This window comes from Procambarus clarkii, chromosome 4 (genome assembly GCF_040958095.1).
Source record: "Procambarus clarkii isolate CNS0578487 chromosome 4, FALCON_Pclarkii_2.0, whole genome shotgun sequence".
Classification (NCBI taxonomy): Eukaryota; Metazoa; Arthropoda; class Malacostraca; order Decapoda; family Cambaridae; genus Procambarus; species Procambarus clarkii.
The window spans coordinates 42,386,588-42,413,296 of record NC_091153.1 but is presented as its reverse complement, the minus strand read 5'-3'; the positions used below and the strand labels follow the sequence as shown (position 1 = coordinate 42,413,296).

Below are 26,709 nucleotides of genomic sequence, written 5' to 3'. Positions count from 1 at the left end.
AGTCAAAAGATCAGAGTGCCATCAGAGACTTTTCTTCAGGAGTAAATATTAATAAATGGAACACAGTCTAGGAAACCCATGTGAAACAAGAAGCTGACAATGGTTCAGTGTACACGCATACTCCTAACTTGGAAGATTACAGAAAAAAGACCAGCAGCTTCAAGGAACTAAAGTAAATTTGATAGAGAGAATGAATAAATAAATAAAAGGCCTAGTCTGAGCAGGAAAAAATGCATATAATACTGCTGAGTAGGTAACCCACAAGCCAATAGGAGACTTCCTGGTCTCAGTGCCATCAAGAGCATTCCATTCCCAAGTTCAAAAAAAGACAACACTTACACATTTGGAAGCCGTAGTCAGAGGACGCTGCAAGGAACAAAACACAACCATTGAGTGACAGCCAAGAGCCATACACACCATCAATACCGCACGATTATCGCACCACCACCGAGAGTCAGCTCGGATAAACCCATATCAACACTCCATTAAGCTGAAGTATATAGTATATTAGGCATTGGAGAAGGGCAATGGTCTCTTGAACTTTTGAGATACAGTATCTTCCCAACAGCAGCAACATGATAATACTAAACATGACTTATAATTAAGGATAAAACCCACATGTGTATTTGTGAAATTTATGTACAGAAATTACACCAAGTCTTTAGCAATCTCCTGAGAGCTTTGTCAAGGTTTGAGTACAGCATGTGGCTAGTACGAGAGTCACATCTCAACAACTAATGAATTAGTCGTTGAGATGTGAGTCTCGTCCTAACCACACATTCAGACCTTGACAAAGCACTCAAGAGAGTGCAAAGGACTGTAATTTCTTTACATAAATTTCATAAATACACAAGTGTGGGTTTGTAGCCTATGTTATCATGTCTGTGAGAAGACATTACCATTACTTACTATTACAATTATTAGCATACAGTAAAGATTTCTTTAAAATCACACACGAGGACAATAAAAAAAAAAAAAACAATATTTGGATCCAAAAGAAAAATTATATTTCAAAACTCTCCCTAATCTTACTGTCTATGGTAGTTTTTAACCTCGGTTTGCTTGCCTAGTAAAAATGCAACCAATATTTGAAAACTTCTGCATAATTTCTATTGCTTGCAATCTTCAGCATTGCTGACAAGGAAATGTGCCTTATCAAGTGCCCTTAACCAATTGTCTAACCAAAAAGTATTAATCTTAAATTAGTAGACAAACCTAATTCTTGCAAAAAACGAAATATTTAACTACAGAAGCAAACAAATGAACAACATATTTACAACCAAATATCTTTGGGCAGATTTGACATGGGACACAATTTTCAGGTTGCTGGAGTGTGTTCAATGACTCCAAAGGGCATTCATCATTTTTACCTAATGACTCATCATTGTTGTGTGTCAATTTATCAGCTTCCCCTAATTGCTACCTGGTGTGCCAAGTCTTTTTGTGCCAAGTCTTTTTGTGCCAAGAAATTAGCTTAATTAATCAAGGCGTCATATTGGTGGTTATAAGCGTGTTATCATTAGGTATTCTGGAAAGCTTGTGCTAGTTAACACACACTATTCTGATTAGATGACAGTCTCCAAAGACTCCCAAGCACCATACGTGATCCTGCCTAGCTGTAAGCTGTAATCCCTAAGGCAATGATCAAATACATCATGTGCCATATTGCAGGTTGAGAGCCATTAAGGCATGTAGGATATATCTAACCTTTGAAAATGGCAGAATAATTTGGCCAGAAAGATGTTTTTCACAAGCCTAAAGCTTGTATTTTATCATGTTAAAAATAGAACACAAATTTGCTCTTCGGCATCTATATTTCCACTTTTAATGGAATATTTAAGTAGATATGATTTGATAAAAGGTTTTGGTACAAGATATTGATCCATATATGTGCAACAAAACAATCATGGATACGTACTTACAATAATTCATTTCTCAAACCCAAAATGAAAAACCAAATATAGAAACTTAAATACTCTCCTCAATGACTACCAAACCACCAACTCCTGTTTCTTTGTCAGTTTTTATGCCATTCAATATTAACGTGATTACAGCAACACAATATAGCATTTGAGGAGATATAGTGGGAGAGAAATTTCACAGAACATACTGATGCCTCATTATGAGCAAGAAAAATTAATGATGTTTGCTATGTATTTTACCACGTAGAATAATGCCAAGTAGTATTAAGATTCAACTGAGCAAATCAGTAACAACAAATGGCCAAAATTAAAAAAAGTTTACTTGTGTACAAGTAAACTTGTATTTGAGTTCTCTACTTTAAATATATTTACCAGAACTGCATCATAATTTCTTGAAATACTTAAAATACATACTGTTCTGTATTACCTGGGAATTTTCTAGAACCAAATGTTCTAATTAATATATTTACTGCTTGATTAACATTAATTTATTAAGTACTATACTGTAATGTTCACAAGTTATCAATTAATTAAAAATAAAATTACTGTATGTGTATCCTTTTCCCAAAAATAACAATTCTGTAACGCTAACAAACCACAAATGACCACAGCTAACACCTAGCTTCCAACAGTAATAATCTACACCATAAAGTAGAGAAAGAATGTTGACCAGACCACACACTAGAAAGTGAAGGGACGACAACGTTCCGGTCCGTCCTGGACCATTCTCGTTGTCCCTTCACTTTCTAGTGTGTGGTTTGGTCAACATATTTCGGCCACGTTACTGTGACTCCTCGTCTGCATAGAGAAAGTGTGCTATGCTCAGGCACCCAGAAATCACCACACCATAGCTCCGGTAAACAGCTCTACATCCTAAAAATAGTCTACATACAGTCGACAAACAGAACCCTCAAAATTCGCATTTTTACCTACATATACCGAGGATTCTCTACCATTGCACGAAAACACAAAAACTGATCCAATATTGGGATTTTTTTCCGCACTGTTGTTGTTAGCGGTGATTGCATGATCTAAAAAATTTTTTAACTGCTTTAGCAGTAATAGAAAACTGTAATAGCTACAGTAAGCATTATTTCAGCAGAATTTGAATTAATATTTGTTAATTTCTAATTAGAATTTAAGCAAAAATATATACTGTATAAACAATTAAAAATTTAATAAATTCCATGACCAGAACTTAAATCAAATCAAATAAAAATATCATTACTGTATTTCTATACAAGTCAAATACAGAAAATGTCCACACCGTACTGCAAACTGTATAAATAATAATTTTTAGAAGGTGCCTTCAAGAAAAATCAATACTGTATATGCAGAGTATCTCGGATCAAAAAGTTAAGAGCCAGCAACTATTCTAAACTGCAGTTCCCATTCTGCCCTATACATTCATGGTTAATTAATCTTTATCCCACAATATTGTCTTAATGGATATACTCGAGCTGCCCCTCCCAGGTGGTGGTATGCTCTAGTATGGCATCTTGGCAACACACATCACATTTGGTGCGCTGCTTGAATGGGAGAGGGGTCGTCGTGATCACATGGCTACCAGGTATACTTCGCAACAACTTCACGTGGCTTTGGAAAAGCTACACACAGGCACGAATCAAAATTAAAAACTTAATAAAGCAGCAAATATCAATTATAATAAATACACAACAAATGCATGAAAATAAAAACTCTGGCTACTATGAAAACCATCTTGTAGTATCATTGCAAAGAATCCTGGTACTTAGTGTCCAACAATCCTGAAAGCAATCCTAAACGTGGTATATATATACATATATATATATATATACCCAGTACTGTTTTTAACAGCATACTGTAAAAAGCTTTTCTGTATTGAAGCACCAAACTGTAAGGGACCTAACTCACACAACTATCATACTCCTGGTAAATAAGACTTGGCAGTAACAGATTCACATTGACATGCTCCTGTGCATTTAATCAAGCTTCTATTGCTTGGTTATACAAGATTTTTTTTTTTTAAGTTATGTTTACAAGGGGTACTGGAAAACACTTACTCTAATTTTAGCACCAGCTTTACAAAGAAAACGTTTGTACCATATCTTTGGCACTTCATACAACATTTGTATTACAAGTATCAAATCATGCCTTAAGTCCTAATAGTGTTATATGATTTGTGATGTTTGTTAAATTAACATCCATATGACTTATCTGCATGAAATGATAATCATTTCTAGGTTTTATTTAGCATTTGTATAAGAAAACATGCAAAACTTATACAACAATTAGATTAATAAACATTGCTACAGGCACATGGCCCAGATCATGGGAAGGGGTAACAAATATATTAAAAAATAAAACTATTTAAAATTTATCAAAAAGATTCAAATTTATAACTTCAGTGTCTTAAGAGGCCTTGACAAACCTAGATGGTATCAATTTCTTATTTGATGCAGTACAGAACTCTACATTCTTGCAGAAAATCTGCCTAAAGACTGTGAGGTGCTGAGGTACATGATCCCTAACTGATTCATGACCTCTGTTGCCCCTAGTCAACATGAAGACCTCATTCTTATCAACCTCTTTTGTTGTAAAAGACGTCAAGTCTCACATTCACTACGGCTAGCCTCGGATTTTTCAAATGCAGCTTCTTCTATGGAAACTGGAAGCATGGATTTGAAACCCAGTCAAGACTATCAAACATTTTTAGGTCTTAAAGATGGTAACTGAGACACTAAGTGGCTTTAGTATAAAGTAACTTTTCCTTATGGCTTATAATCTGTGCTGCACATAAGAATTTACCATAATAAAAGCACATTATGGCTCAATACCACTCAGTATATTACAATCAGCAAGTGTTGTAAAACTTGATACTGTACAAGGGAAAGCTTCAGATGGTGCGCCAAGATTTCCGTATCTGTAGCTCTGGGAGAAAAAGAAAGTAAAAATTTATATTCAACTATACTTAGGAGTTCCAAAGGAGCGCAATTAAGAATGGGAAGAGGTGAATCAATTAATTTCTTCTACAGACTCACCACCACACTAGGCCTATGTACATCCATGCTCTGCCTCAGCTAAGGGTCAGGCCCACATTCTGAGAGAACACTAACAATCTATAAAGTTACAGGGAATGACAAATGATTAACTCAAGCAGTTTATCAGAATCTGGGCCAAAGGCTACTCAGTTATCAATAAAGCATCCATGTATCTGGGACCCATTTAATATAAATTGCTTTAGTTTCAATACATTCCAATTGTCTACAACTTCTTATATTACTACCATTCTATCACTACATAAAAGGCCCTAGAGTTGCTTTCTAGCTCAAACTTAGAAAGCAAACGTACACTCTAATACCTATACATAGCAAATACCTATACATAGCAAATACCTATACATAGCAATTACTAGAAATGGATACGTACATTGATCTGTCCCTATTTATTCATCCGTGGTAGCATAGAAATAATATTATAAATCTGGAATTTCCTATACATGGAGGGGGGGAGGGGTCAAGTTTTAAACAATAATTCCAAAATATACTGTATTCCAATTTAATTCTAGTAAAAGGTCCCATGAAATGCTTCACATGTATTTTGAATTTAAATATCAGGATAATTCAAAAAATGCTGAAAGACTAGTTTATATGAAAAATAGGTATTAGTGCCACTACAAACACTTGCATCCCACTCATAATAAAAATAGAACATATCTAATGGCATGTTAATAACATGAAGTTAAAAAGAGCTGAGATGCGTAACTACATTTCAAAATACAATTGGGGGGAGGCAGGAGGAAAAAAAAAAAATACATTCCAGCATTTTTTGCTGATCAAGAGTAAACTGTGGCAAAAATATAATTGATGGACTAAAATCAGCCAAATGATTACAGGCCAATGCAGTTAAAACAGCAGAGGTCAGGTAAATAATTAATGCTCGAGCCTATGCCATCAACACAGCTCCAATGCAAACAAATAATCAGCAAACCTTGTCTGGCATTGCTCTCTACAGCTTTATACAGCAGGTTAAGAGGAAATCCCAGGCTTTGCCGACTACTTAACATTGGTGTTATTTAAATGACAGGAGTCAGTCTCATCATGGGATTGTCAGGATAAAGCACTTCTAGATGTCAGAATTAAGTCCACTAATTGTAATTGCACCACAATCCACATGATCATGTGTGTTATCACTGAGCCTAGTCACAACACTCAAAACAAGAGAGCACATCTCAGCAACATTTACTTACAGTTGGAGCACATTTCCATAGGTAGAGAGGCTTCGTTACCCTGCAAATTATAAAATAATTTTATTTACAGGTTAAATGGGGGCAAGGAAATAAAGGATGATACTTCAACAGAAAAAATCAAAGCAGTTTTATTAAAATAGATGATGAATTTGGAGAGGAATATGAGTGCTGAAAAATTAAAAACAATTCTACAAACTTTTTTCTGGAGGAACTCCTTGTGGCTCCCTGAAGCTATCATATGTTGATATGGTATCAACTACTGTACATTAACTCTACTAGGGTGCATTAACTGTGGAGTTCTATACACTTACTGGGTACCAGTGCCAGAACCTGGGCACCCCCCTCTCAGAGGAGCAGGTGATCGTGGCATTTATTTATTTATTTATGCCACCACCAGGAAAGGCAACCTGAAAGTCGGCAAGTCAATAGCAATTCCATAATTGGCAATTCCTTAACTGTAGTCTCTGTTTAACGCAACAGTAAAATGTGTACTTGGATGAAAAAACGATTCTTTGCGGAAGGGGATCGTATTCCAGGGACCTGCCCGAAACGCTACGCGTACTAGTGGCTGTACAAGAATGTAACAACTCTTGTATATATCTCAAAAAAAAAAAAAAAAAAAAAAAAGTTGCAGTCTCGAGAACTGTTAAACAAACACCCCCCAAATGCATAAACAATATCAAGATCTCTTGAAACTAGTGCAAGTTCATTCTCCCCACCTCCCATACTCATATGGGGGGGTAGGGGAGGTAGTTTACAGTCAACTAACATTTTCACCCTCAGTTCTATACTGATGTAGTGTGCCAGGTCACCTCTTCCACTCTGACTCAGGTGTTCTGCTATTCAGCTAAGTGATGGTTATTGCCCTTTTTGTTTTTTCTGTACACTAAGGTGTAGTGTGAGCCAGGGGTTAAAGAGTACTTTCAGCTGCATGTGCACAGGGTTATCTTCCCTAGTGCTGCCCTTGCAATGCTGGGGTTATCTTCCCTGGAGTGTTTGGAAGTCACTTCTTTAGTGGTCTTCTTCGCTTGTGGTGACCCTCACCCTGGATGAGTCAGGTATCTTGGGACTTTCCTGCCTTCACTTGGGTTGGAAGTGACATTTGGTTGGTGGGGCACGCTGGGTCCCAGCCTTCCCAGACTGAACTGACACTGTTTAAAGCTGTGTCAGATTACTTATTACATAAAGAGGTCTGGCATCACATCCCAGTGTCTGAGTGTCTTGCTTGGTTTACCCTTCAGGCCCTGGAAATCCCCTGCAGGTTCAGTGTTCCCGTGGATATCCCCACCAACCTGCTCTCACTTCGTGAGAGTTTGAGGGTTGAATATTGTCCATGCCATGTGGCGGCATTCATTCCTTCTGCCATGTTGCCTGTTGGGTCGGTGGTGGAACCCCATATGACTTGACCCAGAGTCATGTGGGATTCTTTCCGATCTTACAGATAGGGTTAGAGCTTTTCTAGGTTGTGTGCCCAGTTGGAGGCCTCAGAGCTGCCCAGTTTGGTGTTTAGGGGCCCAGAATTGGAGGGATTGGCTCCATCCACACCTCTTCCATCCCCCTCGGGCATAGTTCACCTTCCGATCGTTCCCCACTGCTTCCAGCCCCAAAGTATCCGAGGGTTTCGGGGACCAGAGGGTGGTTTAGCTCAAGATGTGTGTCTACCAAGTCTGGGGGGTTAATCCTTCTGATTCAAGCGCGGAGGCAATCTAGTATGCTAGTCCCACTTAGGCTTGCTTTCAGTCAGCCCCTTCCTTTGAAGCCTCTCCCTTGGACTCCATTTTTCTATCCCGAGCATTGGGCAACGACAGTGGATCTACACCATGACTGTGGTTTCCAGAGCATGGGGGAGCCAGATATGGGCCTTTGAGTCTCTTTGAATTTTTGAAAGAGTATGATTTGGGTGCAGCTCTCTACAGGGTTCAAATCTGTGTGACTTTGGACCCAACGGGATCATCTTTCCAAAGGTTTCCTTCCTCTTGGTCCTTCTTGTGGTGGTTTGAGAGACCCCTTTTTTACATACTGTACCTCCAGATTACCCCTCGTTGATGAACCCTGCCTCTTAACTGTTTGTTTGGGTCTTTATTTCTAGCTGTGTTACAAGGTTCCGAAGTCTTCCTAATTGACAGACAATCTTTTTCTTGCTAGGGGCTTGGCACAGTTTTTGTCATACTCACACGCTAGAGTAGCATGAAGTGTCTGCCCCGTTACAATTCGACACTGAACCTCTAGGATGCATATTGGGCGTTTTCCAATACATCCTGAATTGGTTAGGTTTTGTGGTGGGACGCAAAGGCTCACAACTTTCAAGTTGTCCAGTTCGGGCTAAATCTAGTTCCACGTGTATTCACACGTTTAGCACAAGTCGTAGTGGCTCATCTTCATATGTTCGGGTTTGGCCTACCTTGACAACTGGCTGATGTGGGCTTCTAGCTAGTCCATGTGTGTGCAGACCAAGGATCTGGTTCTTTCTCAGCTCACCGAGTTCAAGTTCTGGATGAACTGGCACAAGTCCTAGCTGGTTCCATCTCGGGTTAAGATTTGGCTAAGCCTCATTTGAGACTCTTGATCGGTGTCACTTTCCCTACCTCCAGCAGCCTTGACCCAGCTGAAGCACCCTAGTCTATTGCTGTTGAGTTAGCCCCCGGATGATGCCGCGGCTGCTCAAGTGGTTTTGCGGAGGCATGAACTTTGATGTCCTTGTGTATGTTCTGGGCAAGGTTTGGCTTTAGCAACTGTTCTGGTTTTTCTGTAGCAGCCCCTTTCACCACCACTACAAGTGTTTGGTGTGGACCCTGTTGGCCCTGCACCGGTAGCTGCGTCACTGTGGTTTCCTCTTTGGGGTTTTCTAGATTATTCCCTGGTGCCTTCCTCCACCCTCGCTCAACGTCTTCTTAGACACATCGGTTCTGGGTTGCAGCTTTATGACCAGCGTTCAACAAGCCGGCCAGGGTCGTAGATCTCCTCCTCATCATCAGGCTCACAGTACGGCTCGAGAGTTTGTGTCCATGTGGCATGTACTGTGGAGAGTTTGGATTCCACTGGGTTCTATCTCCATTCAGACTGTTCTCCCCATTGTTCATTCTCTCAACCAGGGATGTTTGCTTCGGTCCCATGTCTCTTTGGAGCTGGACGCTTTGGGTAGTTATTCTGCTGGGAACTCGGGGTTTAGCTCTCCGTGCTGTTTATGTTCATGGAGTGTCTAATGTCTGTCCTGGCTCCTTCCCATTTCCACAGAGTGGACTGTCGATGCTGCCTCCTTCCTCTGGCTTTGCAAGACATTCAGGCACCCGGACGTGAATCTCTTCATGTCAGCATGGTCTTGGTGCCTTCCCTTACACATGCCGTCATTCCCTAACTGAGAGACCTTTGCAATAAGAGGCATTACAGCTGGACTGGTCGAGGTGGGGTTCCTGTACTTCTTTCCCCAGTCCGGTTGTTGCCCAAGCTGTCTCAACACCAGAAGACAGCAGCGCTGCAGCCAGAGCAAAGCCACCAGAGGAAGGGAAAGTGATGCCAACATTGTAATCAGGAGCCGCCACCCCTGGAGGCAACTGAGCCACATCCTGAACTAAATCCTGCCATGACCCAGAAACCCTCTGATGTTTCAGGGGGCAGTAGCAGGGAAGGAAGATCAGAAGCAGGGTAAACCATGCCTTAAGAGAAAGGAAAAGGAATAAACAGGAGACAACTCTGTGAAGGAGAGGGTCACCCCCAAGACCCCACAAAAACCCAAAAAATGTGGAATACTTTATGAATGTGCATGTTATCAGCATGCAGGGGGAACATGCTAAGCATCTTTATATTATTTCAAGTCTAGTACAGACTCCCACTCAAGCACAAACAAGGGCAGCACCACCACCCCCAAGCCCAGGCACCACAGAAAGCCTATCCCAACCAGGAGTCAACAAATCCCCAAAAAGCCAGTGACATAGGCATTGCATGGGGAAAAAGAACATTACCAACACACTGCAAGAGTGGGTAAGGCAGAGTAAACCAACATGAGCAGCGTGTAAAACTCCAGCTCAGGTAACAGAAGGTGAGAAAATGCATCCCGGGAAAAAGATGAGCAGGCACCTGAAAAGTGGGAACAACATAGGCTGAAGGTAGCATACCCCCACAGAAGGGAGCTGGTACTTCCCCAATAACAACAGGAGGGGCAAACAACCAAGGCAACCTATGCTACTGCCAAAAAACAGCACTAACACACTACAGAAACCACAACCAAAGAGACAGGTCCACAACACAGGAGACCAAACCTGAACAATGCAAGGAACAGAATCTACAGCAGATGACCTGGCACCACCACAGGACCAAAGATGGACAGAGCTGGAGCAAAGATAACATGAACCAAGAATGGCACTGGGCATGCCGTAAACCTCAAACAGGGAAACCACTGTAAACCAGGATGAGATCAGGACCCCACTCCTCAATCGGGAAGGAAACCCAGAACAAGAAGCGAGACCCTAAACACCAAATGATCAGAGTGAGTCCACCTATGCCACAGCTTGAAAAGATGATAGATCAGCAAAACCAGGGTGGCAACCTCAGAGAACTTACAAGTCTCTAGAAATGTCCTCGATAATGTACCAGGAAAAATGGAAAACCTACAGTGCACGGAGCTCAACAGGTTGAAAAAGGACAAAACACAATCATTTTGGATTCCCTCACAGCCCATCAAGGTCTAACACCAGAAAGAGGTCCCAGGGCCACAGTCTCACCATCTTGAGGTTATCTTGAGATGATTTCGAGGCTTTAGTGTCCCCGTGGCCCGGTCCTCGACCAGGCCTCCACCCCCAGGAAGCAGCCCGTGACAGCTAACACCCAGGTACCTATTTTACTGCTAGGTAACAGGGGCATAGGGTGAAAGAAACTCTGCCCATTGTTTCTCGCTGGCACCTGGGATCGAATCCAGGACCACAGGATCACAAGTCCCGCATGCTGTCCGCTTGGCCGACCGGCTCCCTCATAACCATAGAGTTAATCTATGTCAAAGATTTAAACTAACTACACAAAGCTCCCAAAGAAATATAAGAAAATTCACTTTCGCAAACAGGGTGGTAGACGGTTGGAAAAAGTTAGGTGAGAAGGTGGTAGAGTCCAAAACCGTCAGTACTGTAGTTACAAAGCATTATATGACAAGAGTACTGGGAAGACGGGACACCACGAGCATAGTTCTCATCCTGTAACTATACTTATGTAATTACTGTACACTTAGGTAATTACCAGATGCCTTAAAGGTAAGGCGCCAACAATAACCATGACACCACCTCAAACTTGAAGGGGAAACACAAGTGCCTAACTTAACAAGACCTGCTGGGATAACTACTGGCACTAAACAAGGGATCGACCATCTTCGAGGCAAGAGTTCTGGGGAACATACTTGAAACTCATGCCAACCCAAGCTAGTAAAATGTGGCAGAGAGAGGTGTAAGCTGCCACCAGAGCAGGAGTCATTAACGAACCCACAGAATGCACCAATAAACAAACACCCCGCCTACCCCAACCACCACGGCCCGCAGAGGAGCAAAGGCAAAACCTAAGGTGAAGTCCCTTGAGGAGATAGCCCTAAGGGGAAACACTCCCAAACCATCCCAGAAGAAAACTCTTGACCAAAGGCAAGGGCACTGCCAGCAGCAACCAGACAAGGCAATTCTGGCCTCACACAGCCGAGGCAAACACATGAGCAATGCACACACAATTGGTCGACACAAAAAAAAAAATGCACCTGAAGCAGTAAAAGAATAATAATAATAATAATTCATTGTGTCAGGGGACAGGCAGCCAGTTTATATGTACAGTACACATTAGGCTTATATCGAGGTTCACCCGCACTGAACCTCCACAGGATGCAACACCATAAGCTAACTCCTGGGTACCTATTTACTGCTAGGTGAACTGGTGCATTAGGCTACAGAAAACGTGCCCAACCATTTCTGTCCCGCCCAGGATTCAAACCTGGAAATCTTGATTGTGAGCCGAGAACAAACCCGAATGTACTACCGGGAGCAGTCTAGTACAAAGGGTATACAGAATACTTTTATAAGCACAAGTACAAGCCCGGAGACGGAACGGAATACAAGGAATAGCCAACACTTAGCTGAATGGCAGTGTTGGCTTCAACACTTTCCCAAAATGCTGCGCATGGCTGCCAGCCTTATAACAAGTATATAAATGCCATACGATGTATCAATACATTGTCATACCCCGTGTATATTTTTCTTTATAAACATAATATATTTCATCACACATCAGGGCTAAGCACTCGAGAGAACCTTCACTGCCCATCAAACAAAGCAGTAGAATTATAAATGCAAAATTTCACAATAAAAACATTGCAAAATATTTACTATACACATCCTTGAAATTAATTTTCCCGAAGTGAAAATTTCCCCGAATTAAAAGTGCCCGAAACGCTACTCGTACTAGTGGCTTTAGGTACTGTATGTACTAGCTCCATCTATAAATCCAACATTATGTTTGTAAATCAACTATATATGTACTTTCCTGAATAAAATTGACTTTACTTACTAATTACCATTTCCCCCAAGACCTAAAACGAAAGGCAAATTCCCCCCAACATGACACACATATATATATATCAAATGCCATTTAAGTGTAGAGGGAAGAGGTGTATGGGAAGTGTAGAGAGAGAGGGAGAGCTGTCAGTAGTACATCATAAGGCGAAGAATATAACAGGTGATCTCCCTGTCATTGATTTCTCCCAACCCACCCGCCACAAAACGAAAACAAATGTCTTCTTGGCCTCGTCTCTACGTCCCACGGCGCTTAATCTCTAACCACCCTTGACCCGCTGGTAGCTGGGTCACCCACGCACGCTCCACCCTTGTCACACTCACCATTTTGTTAGAGTTTTAGAGTAAAACGCTGAAAAGAAAAAACAATGACGACGAGCTCTCTCCTCTCCTTGCTGGTTCTCCCGTGACACTCCAATCCTTGACAAGACACCTCCTAGACACCTTTGTTCCAATGCTTTTCACATTCAACTTCTCCTAATTTCGCTTATAAGGGCTAACTTTAATATTGATATATGCTTATAATACAAATAAACACATATAATATCACTCAAAAGCTCATTAAGTCGAAATGTCAAGGAAATAGGTTTTATAAAGTCGCCAAGAAAAGATATCTGAGAACAGACAACGATGTGGCCGAGTCTGCGCTCTGGCAGGCTAATAGCGCCAGTGTTGCCAAATTTTGTGGCTGGCGGCTAGCGGTGGGCGGTGGCGGGGGCGGGGACTGGTAGAGTGGCGGCGGCGGGGACTGGTAGAGTGGCGGCGGCGGGGACTGGTAGAGTGGCGGCGGCGGGGACTGGTAGAGTGGCGGCGGCGGGGACTGGTAGAGTGGCGGTGGGCGGGGACTGGTAGAGTGGCGGTGGTGGGGACTGGTAGAGTGGCGGTGGTGGGGACTGGTAGAGTGGCGGTGGTGGGGACTGGTAGAGTGGCGGTGGTGGGGACTGGTAGAGTGGCGGTGGTGGGGACTGGTAGAGTGGCGGCGGCGGGGACTGGTAGAGTGGCGGCGGCGGGGACTGGTAGAGTGGCGGTGGGCGGGGACTGGTAGAGTGGCGGTGGTGGGGACTGGTAGAGTGGCGGTGGGCGGGGACTGGTAGAGTGGCGGTGGTGGGGACTGGTAGAGTGGCGGTGGTGGGGACTGGTAGAGTGGCGGGGGCGGGGACTGGTAGAGTGGCGGCGGCGGGGACTGGTAGAGTGGCGGGGGTAGGGACTGGTAGAGTGGCGGCGGCGGGGACTGGTAGAGTGGCGGGGGCGGGGACTGGTAGATTGGCGGCGGCGGGGACTGGTAGAGTGGCGGCGGTGGGGACTGGTAGAGTGGCGGTGGTGGGGACTGGTAGAGTGGCGGGGACTGGTAGAGTGGCGGTGGGCGGGGACTGGTAGAGTGGCGGTGGTGGGGACTGGTAGAGTGGCGGTGGCGGGGACTGGTAGAGTGGCGGGGGCGGGGACTGGTAGAGTGGCGGGGACTGGTAGAGTGGCGGCGGCGGGGACTGGTAGAGTGGCGGCGGCGGGGACTGGTAGAGTGGCGGTGGTGGGGACTGGTACAGTGGCGGTGGCGGGGACTGGTAGAGTGGCGGTGGGCGGGGACTGGTAGAGTGGCGGCGGCGGGGACTGGTAGAGTGGCGGGGACTGGTAGAGTGGCGGTGACTAGGAGAGTGGCGGTGGCGGGGACTGGTAGAGTGGTGGTGACTAGGAGAGTGGCGGTGGCGGGGACTGGTAGAGTGGCGGCGACGGGGACTAGTAGAGTGACGGCGGCGGGGACTGGTAGAGTGGCGGTGGCGGGGATTGGTAGAGCGGCGGTGGCGGGGACTGGTAGAGTGGCGGTGGCGGGGACTGGTAGAGTGGCGGTGGTGGGGACTGGTAGAGTGGCGGCGGCGGGGATTGGTAGAGTGGCGGCGGCGGGGACTGGTAGAGTGGCGGTGGTGGGGACTGGTAGAGTGGCGGCGGCGGGGATTGGTAGAGTGGCGGCGGCGGGGACTGGTAGAGTAGTTACTTTGTTTGGGCGTGAACCCTTTTTTGAACTCCGGGAGATTCCGGCCCACTCGTTGAAGTGGCCTTGCGGCACTCGTTTCTTTGCCTTGCGGCACTAGTATCTTTGCCTTGCGGCACTAGTTTCTTTGCCTTGCGGCACTAGTATCTTTGCCTTGCGGCACTAGTATCTTTGCCTTGCGGCACTAGTTTCTTTGCCTTGCGGCACTAGTATCTTTGCCTTGCGGCACTAGTATCTTTGCCTTGCGGCACTCGTTTCTTTGCCTTGCGGCACTAGTATCTTTGCCTTGCGGCACTAGTTTCTTTGCCTTGCGGCACTAGTATCTTTGCCTTGCGGCACTAGTTTCTTTGCCTTGCGGCACTAGTATCTTTGCCTTGCGGCACTAGTTTCTTTGCCTTGCGGCACTCGTTTCTTTGCCTTGCGGCACTAGTATCTTTGCCTTGCGGCACTAGTTTCTTTGCCTTGCGGCACTAGTATCTTTGCCTTGCGGCACTAGTATCTTTGCCTTGCGGCACTAGTTTCTTTGCCTTGCGGCACTAGTATCTTTGCCTTGCGGCACCAGTATCTTTGCCTTGCGGCACTCGTTTCTTTGCCTTGCGGCACTAGTATCTTTGCCTTGCGGCACTAGTTTCTTTGCCTTGCGGCACTAGTATCTTTGCCTTGCGGCACTAGTTTCTTTGCCTTGCGGCACTAGTTTCTTTGCCTTGCGGCACTAGTTTCTTTGCCTTGCGGCACTAGTTTCTTTGCCTTGCGGCACTAGTATCTTTGCCTTGCGGCACTAGTTTCTTTGCCTTGCGGCACTAGTTTCTTTGCCTTGCGGCACTAGTTTCTTTGCCTTGCGGCACTAGTTTCTTTGCCTTGCGGCACTAGTATCTTTGCCTTGCGGCACTAGTTTCTTTGCCTTGCGGCACTAGTTTCTTTGCCTTGCAGCACTAGTATCTTTGCCTTGCGGCACTAGTTTCTTTGCCTTGCGGCACTAGTTTCTTTGCCTTGCGGCACTCGTTTCTTTGCCTTGCGGCACTAGTATCTTTGCCTTGCGGCACTAGTTTCTTTGCCTTGCGGCACTCGTTTCTTTGCCTTGCGGCACTAGTTTCTTTGCCTTGCGGCACTAGTTTCTTTGCCTTGGGGCACTCGTTTCTTTGCCTTGCGGCACTCGTTTCTTTGCCTTGCGGCACTAGTTTCTTTGCCTTGCGGCACTAGTTTCTTTGCCTTGCGGCACTAGTTTCTTTGCCTTGCGGCACTAGTTTCTTTGCCTTGCGGCACTAGTATCTTTGCCTTGCGGCACTAGTTTCTTTGCCTTGCGGCACTAGTTTCTTTGCCTTGCGGCACTAGTTTCTTTGCCTTGTGGCACTAGTTTCTTTGCCTTGCGGCACTCGTTTCTTTGCCTTGCGGCACTAGTTTCTTTGCCTTGCGGCATATCTTATGTGTAGCCTTCCGGCGTTTGTGGGAAATTCGAGTATACCTCGGATATATGCAGCATTTGACCATTCCTCAGGATGCCAACCACAACAGTCGACTAAAACCCAGGTTCCTAATCAGTGCTGGGGGAACCAGAGGTGCAAGGAAATTTGCCAATACGTCTTGCCCTGCTTGGGAGTGGCGGCCAGGTTCTGTTGTGGGGCTGGCGGCGAGCTTCTGTTGAGGGGCTGGCGGCGAGCTTCTGTTGAGGGGCTGGCGGCGAGCTTCTGTTGAGGGGCTGGCGGCGAGCTTCTGTTGAGGGGCTGGCGGCGAGCTTCTGTTGAGGGGCTGGCGGCGAGCTTCTTTTGAGGGGCTGGCGGCGAGCTTCTGTTGAGGGGCTGGCGGCGAGCTTCTGTTGAGGGGCTGGCGGCGAGCTTCTGTTGAGGGGCTGGCGGCGAGCTTCTGTTGAGGGGCTGGCGGCGAGCCTCTGTTGAGGGGCTGGCGGCGAGCTTCTGTTGAGGGGCTGGGGGCGAGCCTCTGTTGAGGGGCTGGTGGCGAGCTTCTGTTGAGGGGCTGGCGGCGAGCTTCTGTTGAGCGGCTGGCGGCGAGCTTCTGTTGAGCGGCTGGCGGCGAGCTTCTGTTGAGGGGCTGGCGGCGAGCTTCTGTTGAGCGGCTGGCGGCGAGCTTCTGTTGAGCGGCTGGCGGCGAGCTTCTGTTGAGGGGCTGGCGGCGAGCTTCTGTTGAGCGGCTGGCGGCGAGCTTCTGTTGAGCGGCTGGCGGCGAGCTTTTGTTGAGGGGCTGGCGGCGAGCTTTTGTTGAGAAACTGGGGGAGTGTTTAGCGGCGCCTCTGTTACCTAAACATTCCTTAGTAAATAGGAAAATGATCAAATACTTTGAACATGAAATCCGCACCTCTCTTAGAAACGAAATTTTGTATTGTTCTCTACCTCGACCTCGAAGGAGCGTTTGATAGTATTCTACCACAGTGATTTACACAGATGGATCTCGCAACCTCTTAAACAATAAGCCCAACATCACTAGCGTTGTATGGATCCCATAATACCATCTCAAGCAGGGATGGCGGTTACCAAACAAACTATCTATTTTTACAGCTGAATTAGACGCGTAATACCAAGCTCTCCGTTTAATCACAACATCTACAGTGACTCCAAGAGTGCGATTCAAGAAATTATACACAACTCTACAACGTGCAAAGAGTTTGTCCACCCATGCCTTCAACTTCTCCATGAACATCAATTGAAAGAATATAACATCTCTACGCAATGGGTTGCACGTATAGGCTTTTAGGCTAGTCTTTTCTTAAGAGCTACCATCACCCACGATTTTGTAACGAAATGGAAAACGCCATGCTTCCTTATACTATGGGAACCATAACAAAAAAAATGGTTAACTTGGAAACATGTCTGGTATAAAACCAGAGAAATTTATATTACAATGAGATTCAGCACCGCTCCTGTGCCAGGTAAGTCCACTACGGGCTCACCATAGCCCGTGCTACTTGGAACTTGTTCCGAGTAGCTGAATCTATAACAACAACGACATATTACAATGACCAGATTAAGGCTGGGACTCACCTAACTGACAGCACACAGCTCTAAATACCGGACAAGACATCAGTGAACTATGCTTCCACTACCATGTTCCGGAAACCATTGAACATTACCTCCTTCACTGTTGCCGACTTCATAATGCCAGAGTGAACTTCAAACAAGTAGTTATCACCCTTTAAATACAGTTCAACAACGATCGAGCATATATGTTAGGAGGTAATCTCTGATTACATACTCTGATTACATTACGTTTCTGACCGAAACGCTGCGCGTACTAGTGGCTTTACAAGAATGTAATTACTATGCTATGTATCCTCACAATCCCAATGTACCTTCTTGTATATAAATAAATAAATAAATAAATAAATAAATAAATAAATAAATAAATAAATAAATAAATACAAAATGTTAAATAGTCAAAGCACTGGCTAAATATCTCCAGTCGACCAACAAATTGGATATGGAGTGAGGTATATCTCACCTGAATTTTACCTTAGGTAAATTTTACCTTTTCTGAATTCTGAATTCAGTAAAAAAAATCAGAATTCGGTAAAAAAATAATTATTTTACATAGAGAACAAATGCCTCCCTGCAGAAGTAACGACGCTCAGCTGACGCCATAAACATCCAGCCCTTTGCTTACAGCGCATCAAGTCGCCCTCTAACACGCCTAATATTGCATCCCCGCAGCTGAATCTGCAGCAAAAGACAACAGACAAAAACAGCTGGAAGCACTAGCTGTCATTGTCATCAGCAGTGACACCACGCTTCCTCGGTGACGCCTTTCCCAACAGTACTACCAGTGCAGGTATAGCCAGGATACACCCTTTCCTGCAAGCTGCACCCTTTACACCCTTTCCTGCAAGCTGCACCCTTTACACCCTTTCCTGCAAGCTGCACCCTTTACACCCTTTCCTGCAAGCTGCACCCTTTACACCCTTTCCTGCAAGCTGCACTCTTTACACCCTTTCCTGTAAGCTGCACCCTTTACACCCTTTCCTGCAAGCTGCACCCTTTACACCCTTTCCTGCAAGCTGCACCCTTTACACCCTTTCCTGCAAGCTGCACCCTTTACACCCTTTCCTGCAAGCTGCACCCTTTACACCCTTTCCTGCAAGCTGCACCCTTTACACCCTTTCCTGCAAGCTACAGCCGGCGTCCAGAAGAAGACTGCAAGAGTCAGTAGTTGGGCCTCAATGATGTAAGTTAAATTATATACTGTTGAGGTAATAATGAAGACCCAGAATGCAGCCTATTCACCTGCAATGATAGTTCTTGAAGCAATTATTTGGTACGAGGTACTAATATATATGCACTTGAGCCCCCCCAAGAGTTCATGTTTTGTATTATTTAATTACTCCAAAAGGCATTCTAGAAAATCGGAAATGTAACTAAAGAAACCTATCTAAGGAAATCCTACGTCTAATTCCCGCTATCTTAGGTCTATATATATGCGAAATGAATGTTCAGGTTTGGTTTTTGGCCTTTTCTCGACTATAACATAAAAAGAGTGCAAACAGGAACTAGTAAATCCACAGTGTATCATAGTTATGTGTTTAGCAAAACAAATGCATTTTAATTCCTTTCATCGGGAAGACGAAGCCTATTTTAAGCTTATCGAGGCCCCTCCTAGGTCAAATTCTGATCTTTCCCGGGATTCAAGCGACAACAGCTGCCTGTTTACTGCCAGGTGAATAGAGGCGGCGTGCCCATTCGTTTCTGTCCTGCCCAGGATTGAACACGGGTCTGTGAGTCGAGGATGTAGACTACTGTGCAAATAACAAAATCAGCATTATGTGACAGTCGTGGTCCTGTCTGTGACAGTCATGATCCTGCCTGTGACAGTCATGGTCCTGTCTGTGACAGTCATGGTCCTGTCTGTGACAGTCATGGTCCTGTCTGTGACAGTCATGGTCCTGTCTGTGACAGTCATGGTCCTGTCTGTGACAGTCATGGTCCTGTCTGTGAGTCATGGTCCTGTCTGTGACAGTCATGGTCCTGTCTGTGACAGTCATGATCCTGCCTGTGACAGTCATGGTCCTGCCTGTGGCAGTCATGGTCCTGTCTGTGACAGTCATGGTCCTGTCTGTGACAGTCATGGTCCTGTCTGTGACAGTCGTGGTCCTGTCTGTGACAGTCGTGGTCCTGTCTGTGACAGTCATGGTCCTGTCTGTGACAGTCGTGGTCCTGTCTGTGACAGTCATGGTCCTGTCTGTGACAGTCATGGTCCTGTCTGTGGCAGTCATGGTGCTGTCTGTGACAGTCGTGGTCTTGCCTGTGACAGTCATGGTCCTGCCAGTGACAGTCGTGGTCCTGTCTGTGACAGTCGTGGTCCTGTCTGTGACAGCCATGGTCCTGTCTGTAACAGCCATGGTCCTGTCTGTATAATATAAATTTGACCCTTATTTTGACAGCCGTAGTTTACCTGTAACTACCTATGGCCCATAGGTCCATCCACATATAGTATGTTGCTTACCCATGGACAGTATTTTTTGCACAGCCGAAGTCTGTCTGTGCCACATCTGTGTAATGTCTGAGCGTCAGACGGGTTAGGATGGTGACACTACTATAGTCTGTTGGACACAAGGTCATACTCCTCTCTGTGTCACCACAAACCACAAATGTAATAATTTGTATAAATCACTGACAAATAATTAACGTTTTAAATTTAAATTTTGTAGAATATAATTATAATGATTACGTGATATGTTATCAGTATGACATGTAAATAATGTACTGAAATTTTGTGTAATATAATTCGATTTTAAATGTACAACCGTTTATGTATAATGTTTTTGACTGATCATGGGACTGATTCTGTGTTTGAGACTTCAGTTGTCGTTTCTGTGACAGTAAAGGTCTTGACTGTGGCAGTCAGGGTAGCTTCAGACTGACTGTTACACAGTACGTACGTACTGTACTGTGTATACGTACACAGTACTGTTATACGTACGTACTGTGTAACGTACGTACGTATTATGACACAGAAGGGATCCCTTAGCACGAATGACATCGGTGGGAAATCTTAGAAGGACGGGCTAGAATCTAACCTAACCTAACCTCAAACCCTCCTAATAGATAGTTTAGTTTAGTTCATTTATTATGCACCCCATACCCATCCCGTGGGCGATAGTGGAAAGGGTTACCGAGGCACATAATGGGCTCAGGGACTGAACCCCACAATTCATTTAGTTAAGCAAGTTACAATCTTGATGAGCTAGTTACAAAATTCAATGTTAGTCGTCACATCAACAATGGGTTCGAGATCGACCTCAAGTACAGGTTCTAAATTAAGCAACTGACATATGTGGAGAGCTAGTGTCACAATTGATATGTTTGTCCTGCACACCGCCCCCCATCCAGTGGGCAGCGGTGGATAGGTTACAATCACTTAGTTACTCCCTACAGTCAGCAAACTGGGGATATTTGACTAAAATTTCTGGTAGCAGATCATTTTGAATGAAATATTTACACATCGCTGGAACATTGGTTATAGTATTGTCTCTAAATTCACGTATCTTTTCGCACTCCATCACATAGTGACGTAGAACGTCGTATTTTGACGTATACTCTAAGGTCAAAATTTGTCGTACTAGAAAATGGTAGCGGCTCGCGAAATTGACATAAAGTCCCGATTTCTGTTTTGGGACCTCTGGTAGGTTAGGATAAGGGCACTTTAGTATGACAGTTTCGTGACGTGGGAAACCTTAAGACGACCGGCTGCGTGAAACTAGATTGGGTCCTCTGGTTGGTTGGATTAAGACACTTTAGTAAAGTTTCTTAAAACTTGGGGAGAGGGGGCGCCCGGGATTGAACCAGGGACCTCTCGATCTGCAGTCGAATGCTCTACCACTGAGCTACACCCCCGTCTGGTTCTCTCTTGGAGGGAGAGGCAGTGACGCTCACAAGGTCACTCTGGCAAACTTCAAAATAAGTATTTGCTGCTGACTAAAACTTTTGCCCAGACCAGGGATCGAACCAGGGACCTTTAGATCTTCAGTCTAACGCTCTCCCAACTGAGCTATCTAGGCGGTGAGTAAGCTGTATCTACTTGCTTTTATAAGCACTTTTCTGTACTACATGTTTAGTTTGTTTACTAAATTACATTAACCCTTGCATCCCATTCTCGTCTGTCGTTGATTATCGTTCATTACAGAAGTTGAAGAAAGGGGAGAGGAAGAGGTCAGGGACCTCTCCCTTCGTCTCCTTTCCTCTCCATCCTTTCATCATTCTCCGTGGCGTAGTGGGAAGACGCTCGCCTGGCGTTCCACGAGCGCTTTGTCATGGGTTCGTATCCTGGCCGGGGAGGATTTACTGGGCGCAAATCTTTAACTGTAACCTCTGTTTAACTCATCAGTAAAATGGGTACCTGGTTATAAAAACGATTCTTCGCGGGGGTCGTATTCCAAGGAACATAGGATTAAGAACTTGCCCGAACGCTATGCGTACTATAGTGGCTGTACAGGAATGTAACAACTCTTGTATATATAAATAAAAAAAAAAAATAATCATCCAATATCTCCTCCTCCTCTCTCCACCTCTTTTCTCATCATCCCCCCCCCCCTCCACCCTCTCTCATGTTTCAATTTTTTTATTTTTTTTTTTGTTGGGACAGTAAAGGGGGAGAGGGGGGCTTAGATGATGATATTTCTTAAAAAAGTGACATTAGAGCCTACCCTAAGTGGCCTATGACACTCGCATATCCAACATACTTCATATGTGAAAGTTTGGTGAAGCTAGCCCCAAACGTCTGGCCTGCAGGAATGGATCCAGACTCTTAATCATGGGCAATTTCAATCATGGAAAGATAAACTGTGAGAATGGGGGACCCACATGGAGGTGAAGATACATGGAGAGCTAAATTCTTGGAAGTGACAACAAGGAACTTTCTAAGCCAAGATGTCAAGGGACCCACAAGAATGAGAGGCAATGTCAAAGTAGCTAGACTCGACCTGATATTCACCTTGAACGAGTCAGAAATAAGGGAAGTCAAATTTGAAGCCATAATAGGAATGAGTGACCACAGTGTAGACATTTGAGTATCTGGTAGAGGTAGGGATAACCTATCCAAGGATGGGATCGGAAGGGAAAAGACTAAATTACTGAAGAGGAAAATATGACGAGATGAGAAACTTCCTAAGGGGAATATCATGGGAAACAGAACTCAGAGAACAAACAGACTGTAAAGGATATGATGGACTATGTCACCCAGAAGTGCCAGGAAGCTGCAGACAGGTTTATCCCGGCCCAAAAGAAGAAAAATGAAAAACAACAAAAGAATCCATGATTCACTGAGGAATGTAAGGTAGCGAAGCAATTGAGTACAAGATTTAGGACAGACTCAATCAGACGTGGTGTCGTTAAACGGAATTTGATTAAGCACAACTAGGTGAGTACAACTTAGGTGAATACAACTAGGTTAATACATAGCGTTTAGGGCAGGTCATAAAGCTAAACAAGTAATTTGGCTCAAACTGCTCAAAGGCAATCCAATCAAAGTGTAACCAATTCACGTGTTGGTTCAATAATATGTGTGGCACGTGATTGGGCTTAAATGCTTTTATTATAAGAAATTTCAATGCTAACAAATTTTCCGTTCCCCAACAAAAATATACCTGAAAATAATATCCAATGTACAGAAAGAAAAGTTATATAAACAAGTGAGCTTTAATAACATAGCGCCTAGATAGCTCAGTTGGGAGAGCGTTAGACTGAAGATCTAAAGGTCCCTGGTTCGATCCCTGGTCTGGGCAAAGGTTTTAGTCAGCAGCAAGTACTTATTTTAAGATTTGCCAGAGTGACCTTGTGAGCGTCACTGCCTCTCCCTCCAAGAGAGAACCAGACGGGGGTGTAGCTCAGTGGTAGAGCATTCGACTGCAGATCGAGAGGTCCCTGGTTCAATCCCGGGCGCCCCCTCTCCCCAAGTTTTAATTTTTTTCGTTTTTTTGTACTTTGTGGGTGACAATGACAGTTGTTGAGTATTGTGTTTATGTCAATAACTACATTTAAAATGAGAATTAGGCGTATAGGCCTAATTCATCTTAGTCTTTTATTCACGCCGCGCTTTTAATATCGCGTGGCGGTTTAATTACTATGTCAAGCTTTTTGTTAAATGTTGTGGTTAAAAGTACCTCGACAACCTCTTCTTTCAATGTTTTCACTCCACTTACCAACGAATCCTTCTGATTACGAGTATTACCTCCCATTTCTATTACTCAAAATTAAGTATTCAGCTTCCATTGATGCTCTCTTGTCCTACCTCCTCTCGGGGTAAATAGGCTACTCATGTCCATCTTGTCTATTCCCTTCAGTATTTATTTATTTATTTATTTATATACAAGAAGGTATATTGGGTTTATGAGAGTACATAGCATTGATGCTTTTACATTCTTGTAAAGCCACTAACATGCAGAGCGTATTTTACCCTCTAAGTCTAAAGATATAAATTTGAGTAACCTCATCCGTTCCTTAAACTGACCCCTGTCATTTTTGGTACCACTCTAGTGACAAAGCTGTGCTCTTCAAGATTCTCTTTTTGTGTTTCAGGCCGGCGTTGCCTACTCTAGTAATGGCCTCCCTTAAGCTATGTATATGGGTCTGAAAAACATGATTGTTTACATTGTTAAATGGTGTATTTATGTTCGCCAAGTTGCCAAATGCGGCTGACGTTGTCCTGTTTACGTGTGCTTTTGTTAGTGTTAGAAATTATATCCCCTCCCAAGGTATGTTTCCATTACTTGTAGTTGCTTTTCCTTTATTGCGTAGCTTCCTCCAGGTCTTTTTCTCCTGTTCCCATCCACCCATTTCTGTTGCTATGTTAATATCATTTGCAGACATGTGTGAACTCACGCTCTCAAATATATCGTTTTCGTAGTAGATTAGATTAGAATGTCTGTGGACAGGACCCTGTCCTGACCATCGCATTTCGTGCTTCACCGTAACACAATCTTTGACCATGAGTCTTTGTTTACTCTTCCTTCCTTTCCGTAAGGAAGAGGAGCTCTCACTAAGACTGTCAAGACCAGTCACTAACACTGGTCAAGACCAGTCACTAACACTAGTCAAGATAGATCCGTGGGGTCAATACCGATAGGGGACTCCCGCCAAACACACACCGAAACTACGACGTTGGTACAACGTTCGAACAAGTTTTAACACTTCCTAACCAGTTATAACAACCAATATAGCAAGTTGTAACAACGTTCTAATACGTCATAAACACGTTAAGCCAAGATGTAACAACTTTATTACAAGTTGTAACAAGCGGAAAATAGAGACAGTTTCGGTTTGTGTTTCCAGGGCTCCTATTTATATTTGCAAGATCGAACTCTAGCTCTTGGACCCCGCTTTTCTAGCCGTTGGTTGTCTAATGTAATGACTTCTGGCCTATTTCCTTATAATTCCTGTCTTTAAAGAGTTAGCCTCTACAATCTGCTCCTTTAGGTCACTCCATTTACTCACTGTCCTTACGCCACCTTACCTTGAGGTTACCTTGAGGTGCTTCCGGGGCTTAGCGTCCCCGCGGCCCGGTCGTCGACCAGGCCTCCTGGTTGCTGGACTGATCAACCAGGCTGTTGGACGCGGCTGCTCGCAGCCTGACGTATGAGTCACAGCCTGGTTGATCAGGTATCCTTTGGAGGTGTTTATCCAGTTCTCTCTTGAACACTGTGAGGGGTCGGCCAGTTATGCCCCTTATGTGTAGTGGAAGCGTGTTGAACAGTCTCGGGCCTCTGATGTTGATAGTTCTCTCTTGAACACAGTGAGGGGTCGGCCAGTTATGCCCCTTATGTGTAGTGGAAGCGTGTTCAACAGTCTCGGGCCTCTGATGTTGATAGAGTTCTCTCTCAGAGTACCAGTTGCACCTCTGCTTTTCAACGGGGGTATTCTGCACATCCTGCCATGTCTTCTGGTCTCATGTGGTGTTATTTCTGTGTGCAGGTTTGGGACCAGCCCCTCAATTATTTTCCACGTGTAAATTATTATGTATCTCTCCCGCCTGCGCTCAAGGGAGTACAGATTTAGGCTCTTTAGTCGGTCCCAGTAATTTAGATGTTTTACTGAGTGGATTCTAGCAGTAAAGGATCTCTGCACGCTCTCTAGGTCAGCAATTTCTCCAGCTTTGAAAGGGGTTGTCATTGTGCAGCAGTACTCCACTCTAGAGAGCACAAGCGTTTTGAAAAGTATCATCATCGGTATAGCATCTCTAGTGTGAAAAGTTCTTGTTATCCAACCTGTCATTTTTCTTGCAGTTGTGACGGCTACTTTACTGTGTTCTTTAAAGGTAAGATCTTCCGACATGAGTACACCCAGGTCCTTTACATTGCCTTTTCGCTCTATGTTATGATTTGCCTGAGTTTTGTACGTGGTTTCCGTTTTTATATTTTCAATTTTTCCGTAGCGCATGAGCTGGAACTTATCCTCGTTAAACACCATATTATTTTCTGTAGCCCATAGAAAGACCTGATCTACATCTGATTGGAGGTTTGCCGTGTCCTCTATGTTGCCAACTCTCATGAAAATCCTAGTGTCATCTGGAAAGGATGATAGTGCTATAGGTTGTGTTCTTGTCTATGTCCGATATGAGGATGAGAAAAAGTACTGGAGTAAGCACAGTACCCTGGGGGACTGAGCTCTTCACGGTTGATGGGCTGGATTTTATTTTGTTGACTATTACACATTGGGTTCTGTCAGTCAGGAAATTGTAGATCCATCTGCCTATTTTCCCGGTAATTCCTTTTGAACGCATTTTATGTGCAATAACACCATGGTCACATTTATCAAAAGCTTTTGCGAAATCTGTGTAAATTACATCAGCGTTTTGTTTGTCTTCCATAGCATCTAATGCCATATCATAGTGGTCCAGCAACTGCGACAGGCAAGAGCGCCCTGTTCTGAAACCATGTTGTCCGGGGTTATGGAGATGCTGTGATTCCATGTATTTTGTGATCTTACTTCTTAGCACTCTCTCAAAAAAATTTATGATGTGCGATGTTAGTGCTATCGGTCTGTAATTTTTTGCCTCTGCCTTATTTCCTCTTTTATGTAGTGGTGCTATCTCTGCTGTTTTTAGTAT

At 44.3% G+C, this 26,709-nt stretch overlaps 2 protein-coding genes and 4 non-coding genes across 10 annotated transcripts in view; 2 read left to right on the top strand and 4 right to left on the bottom strand.

The window, feature by feature from the left end:
* LOC123750413 (calcineurin subunit B type 2) overlaps window positions 1-26,709 on the bottom strand; it is a 96,822-nt gene that overhangs the window by 48,211 nt on the left and 21,902 nt on the right. The window contains exons 1-4 of one of the 5 annotated variants that reach the window (XM_069333924.1): window positions 13,008-13,106; window positions 6,151-6,190; window positions 3,434-3,529; window positions 340-366 (exon numbers count right to left, since the gene is read on the bottom strand). In XM_069333924.1, coding sequence (XP_069190025.1) covers window positions 340-343 — 4 coding nt within the window. In that variant the 5' untranslated portion in view covers window positions 344-366; window positions 3,434-3,529; window positions 6,151-6,190; window positions 13,008-13,106. Of the gene's footprint in view, window positions 1-339; window positions 367-3,433; window positions 3,530-6,150; window positions 6,191-13,007; window positions 13,166-26,709 lie in introns of those variants that run through there. The other 4 variants (XM_045732531.2, XM_069333912.1, XM_045732546.2 and 1 more) reach the window with 4 other exon arrangements.
* On the bottom strand, window positions 13,379-24,593 carry LOC123749083 (uncharacterized). The gene is made up of 3 exons (XM_069336068.1): window positions 24,374-24,593; window positions 16,246-16,888; window positions 13,379-14,288 (listed from the first exon to the last, which is right to left on the bottom strand). The coding sequence occupies exons 1-3, from the start codon at window positions 24,591-24,593 to the stop codon at window positions 13,379-13,381; spliced, it is 1,773 nt and encodes a 590-aa protein (XP_069192169.1).
* TRNAC-GCA (transfer RNA cysteine (anticodon GCA)) lies at window positions 21,432-21,503 on the bottom strand. The gene has a single exon. It is a non-coding gene; the product is annotated as a tRNA-Cys (tRNA).
* Window positions 21,595-21,667, bottom strand: TRNAF-GAA (transfer RNA phenylalanine (anticodon GAA)). Its single transcript has one exon. It is a non-coding gene; the product is annotated as a tRNA-Phe (tRNA).
* On the top strand, window positions 23,317-23,389 carry TRNAF-GAA (transfer RNA phenylalanine (anticodon GAA)). The gene has a single exon. It is a non-coding gene; the product is annotated as a tRNA-Phe (tRNA).
* TRNAC-GCA (transfer RNA cysteine (anticodon GCA)) lies at window positions 23,481-23,552 on the top strand. The gene has a single exon. It is a non-coding gene; the product is annotated as a tRNA-Cys (tRNA).

What these genes read in the sequence shown, in the direction of transcription:
- LOC123749083 (XM_069336068.1), bottom strand. Translation starts at nt 24,593, where the DNA reads ATGGTCAAAGATTGTGTTACGGTGAAGCACGAAATGCGATGGTCAGGA. An exon ending in TAAAGGAAAAGCAACTACAA is followed by an intron (nt 16,889 to 24,373) that starts GTAATGGAAACA and finishes ACACTCCCCCAG; the next exon opens with TTTCTCAACAAAAGCTCGCC. An exon ending in ACTCCCAAGCAGGGCAAGAC is followed by an intron (nt 14,289 to 16,245) that starts GTATTGGCAAAT and finishes CCACTCTACCAG; the next exon opens with TCCCCGCCGCCGCCACTCTA.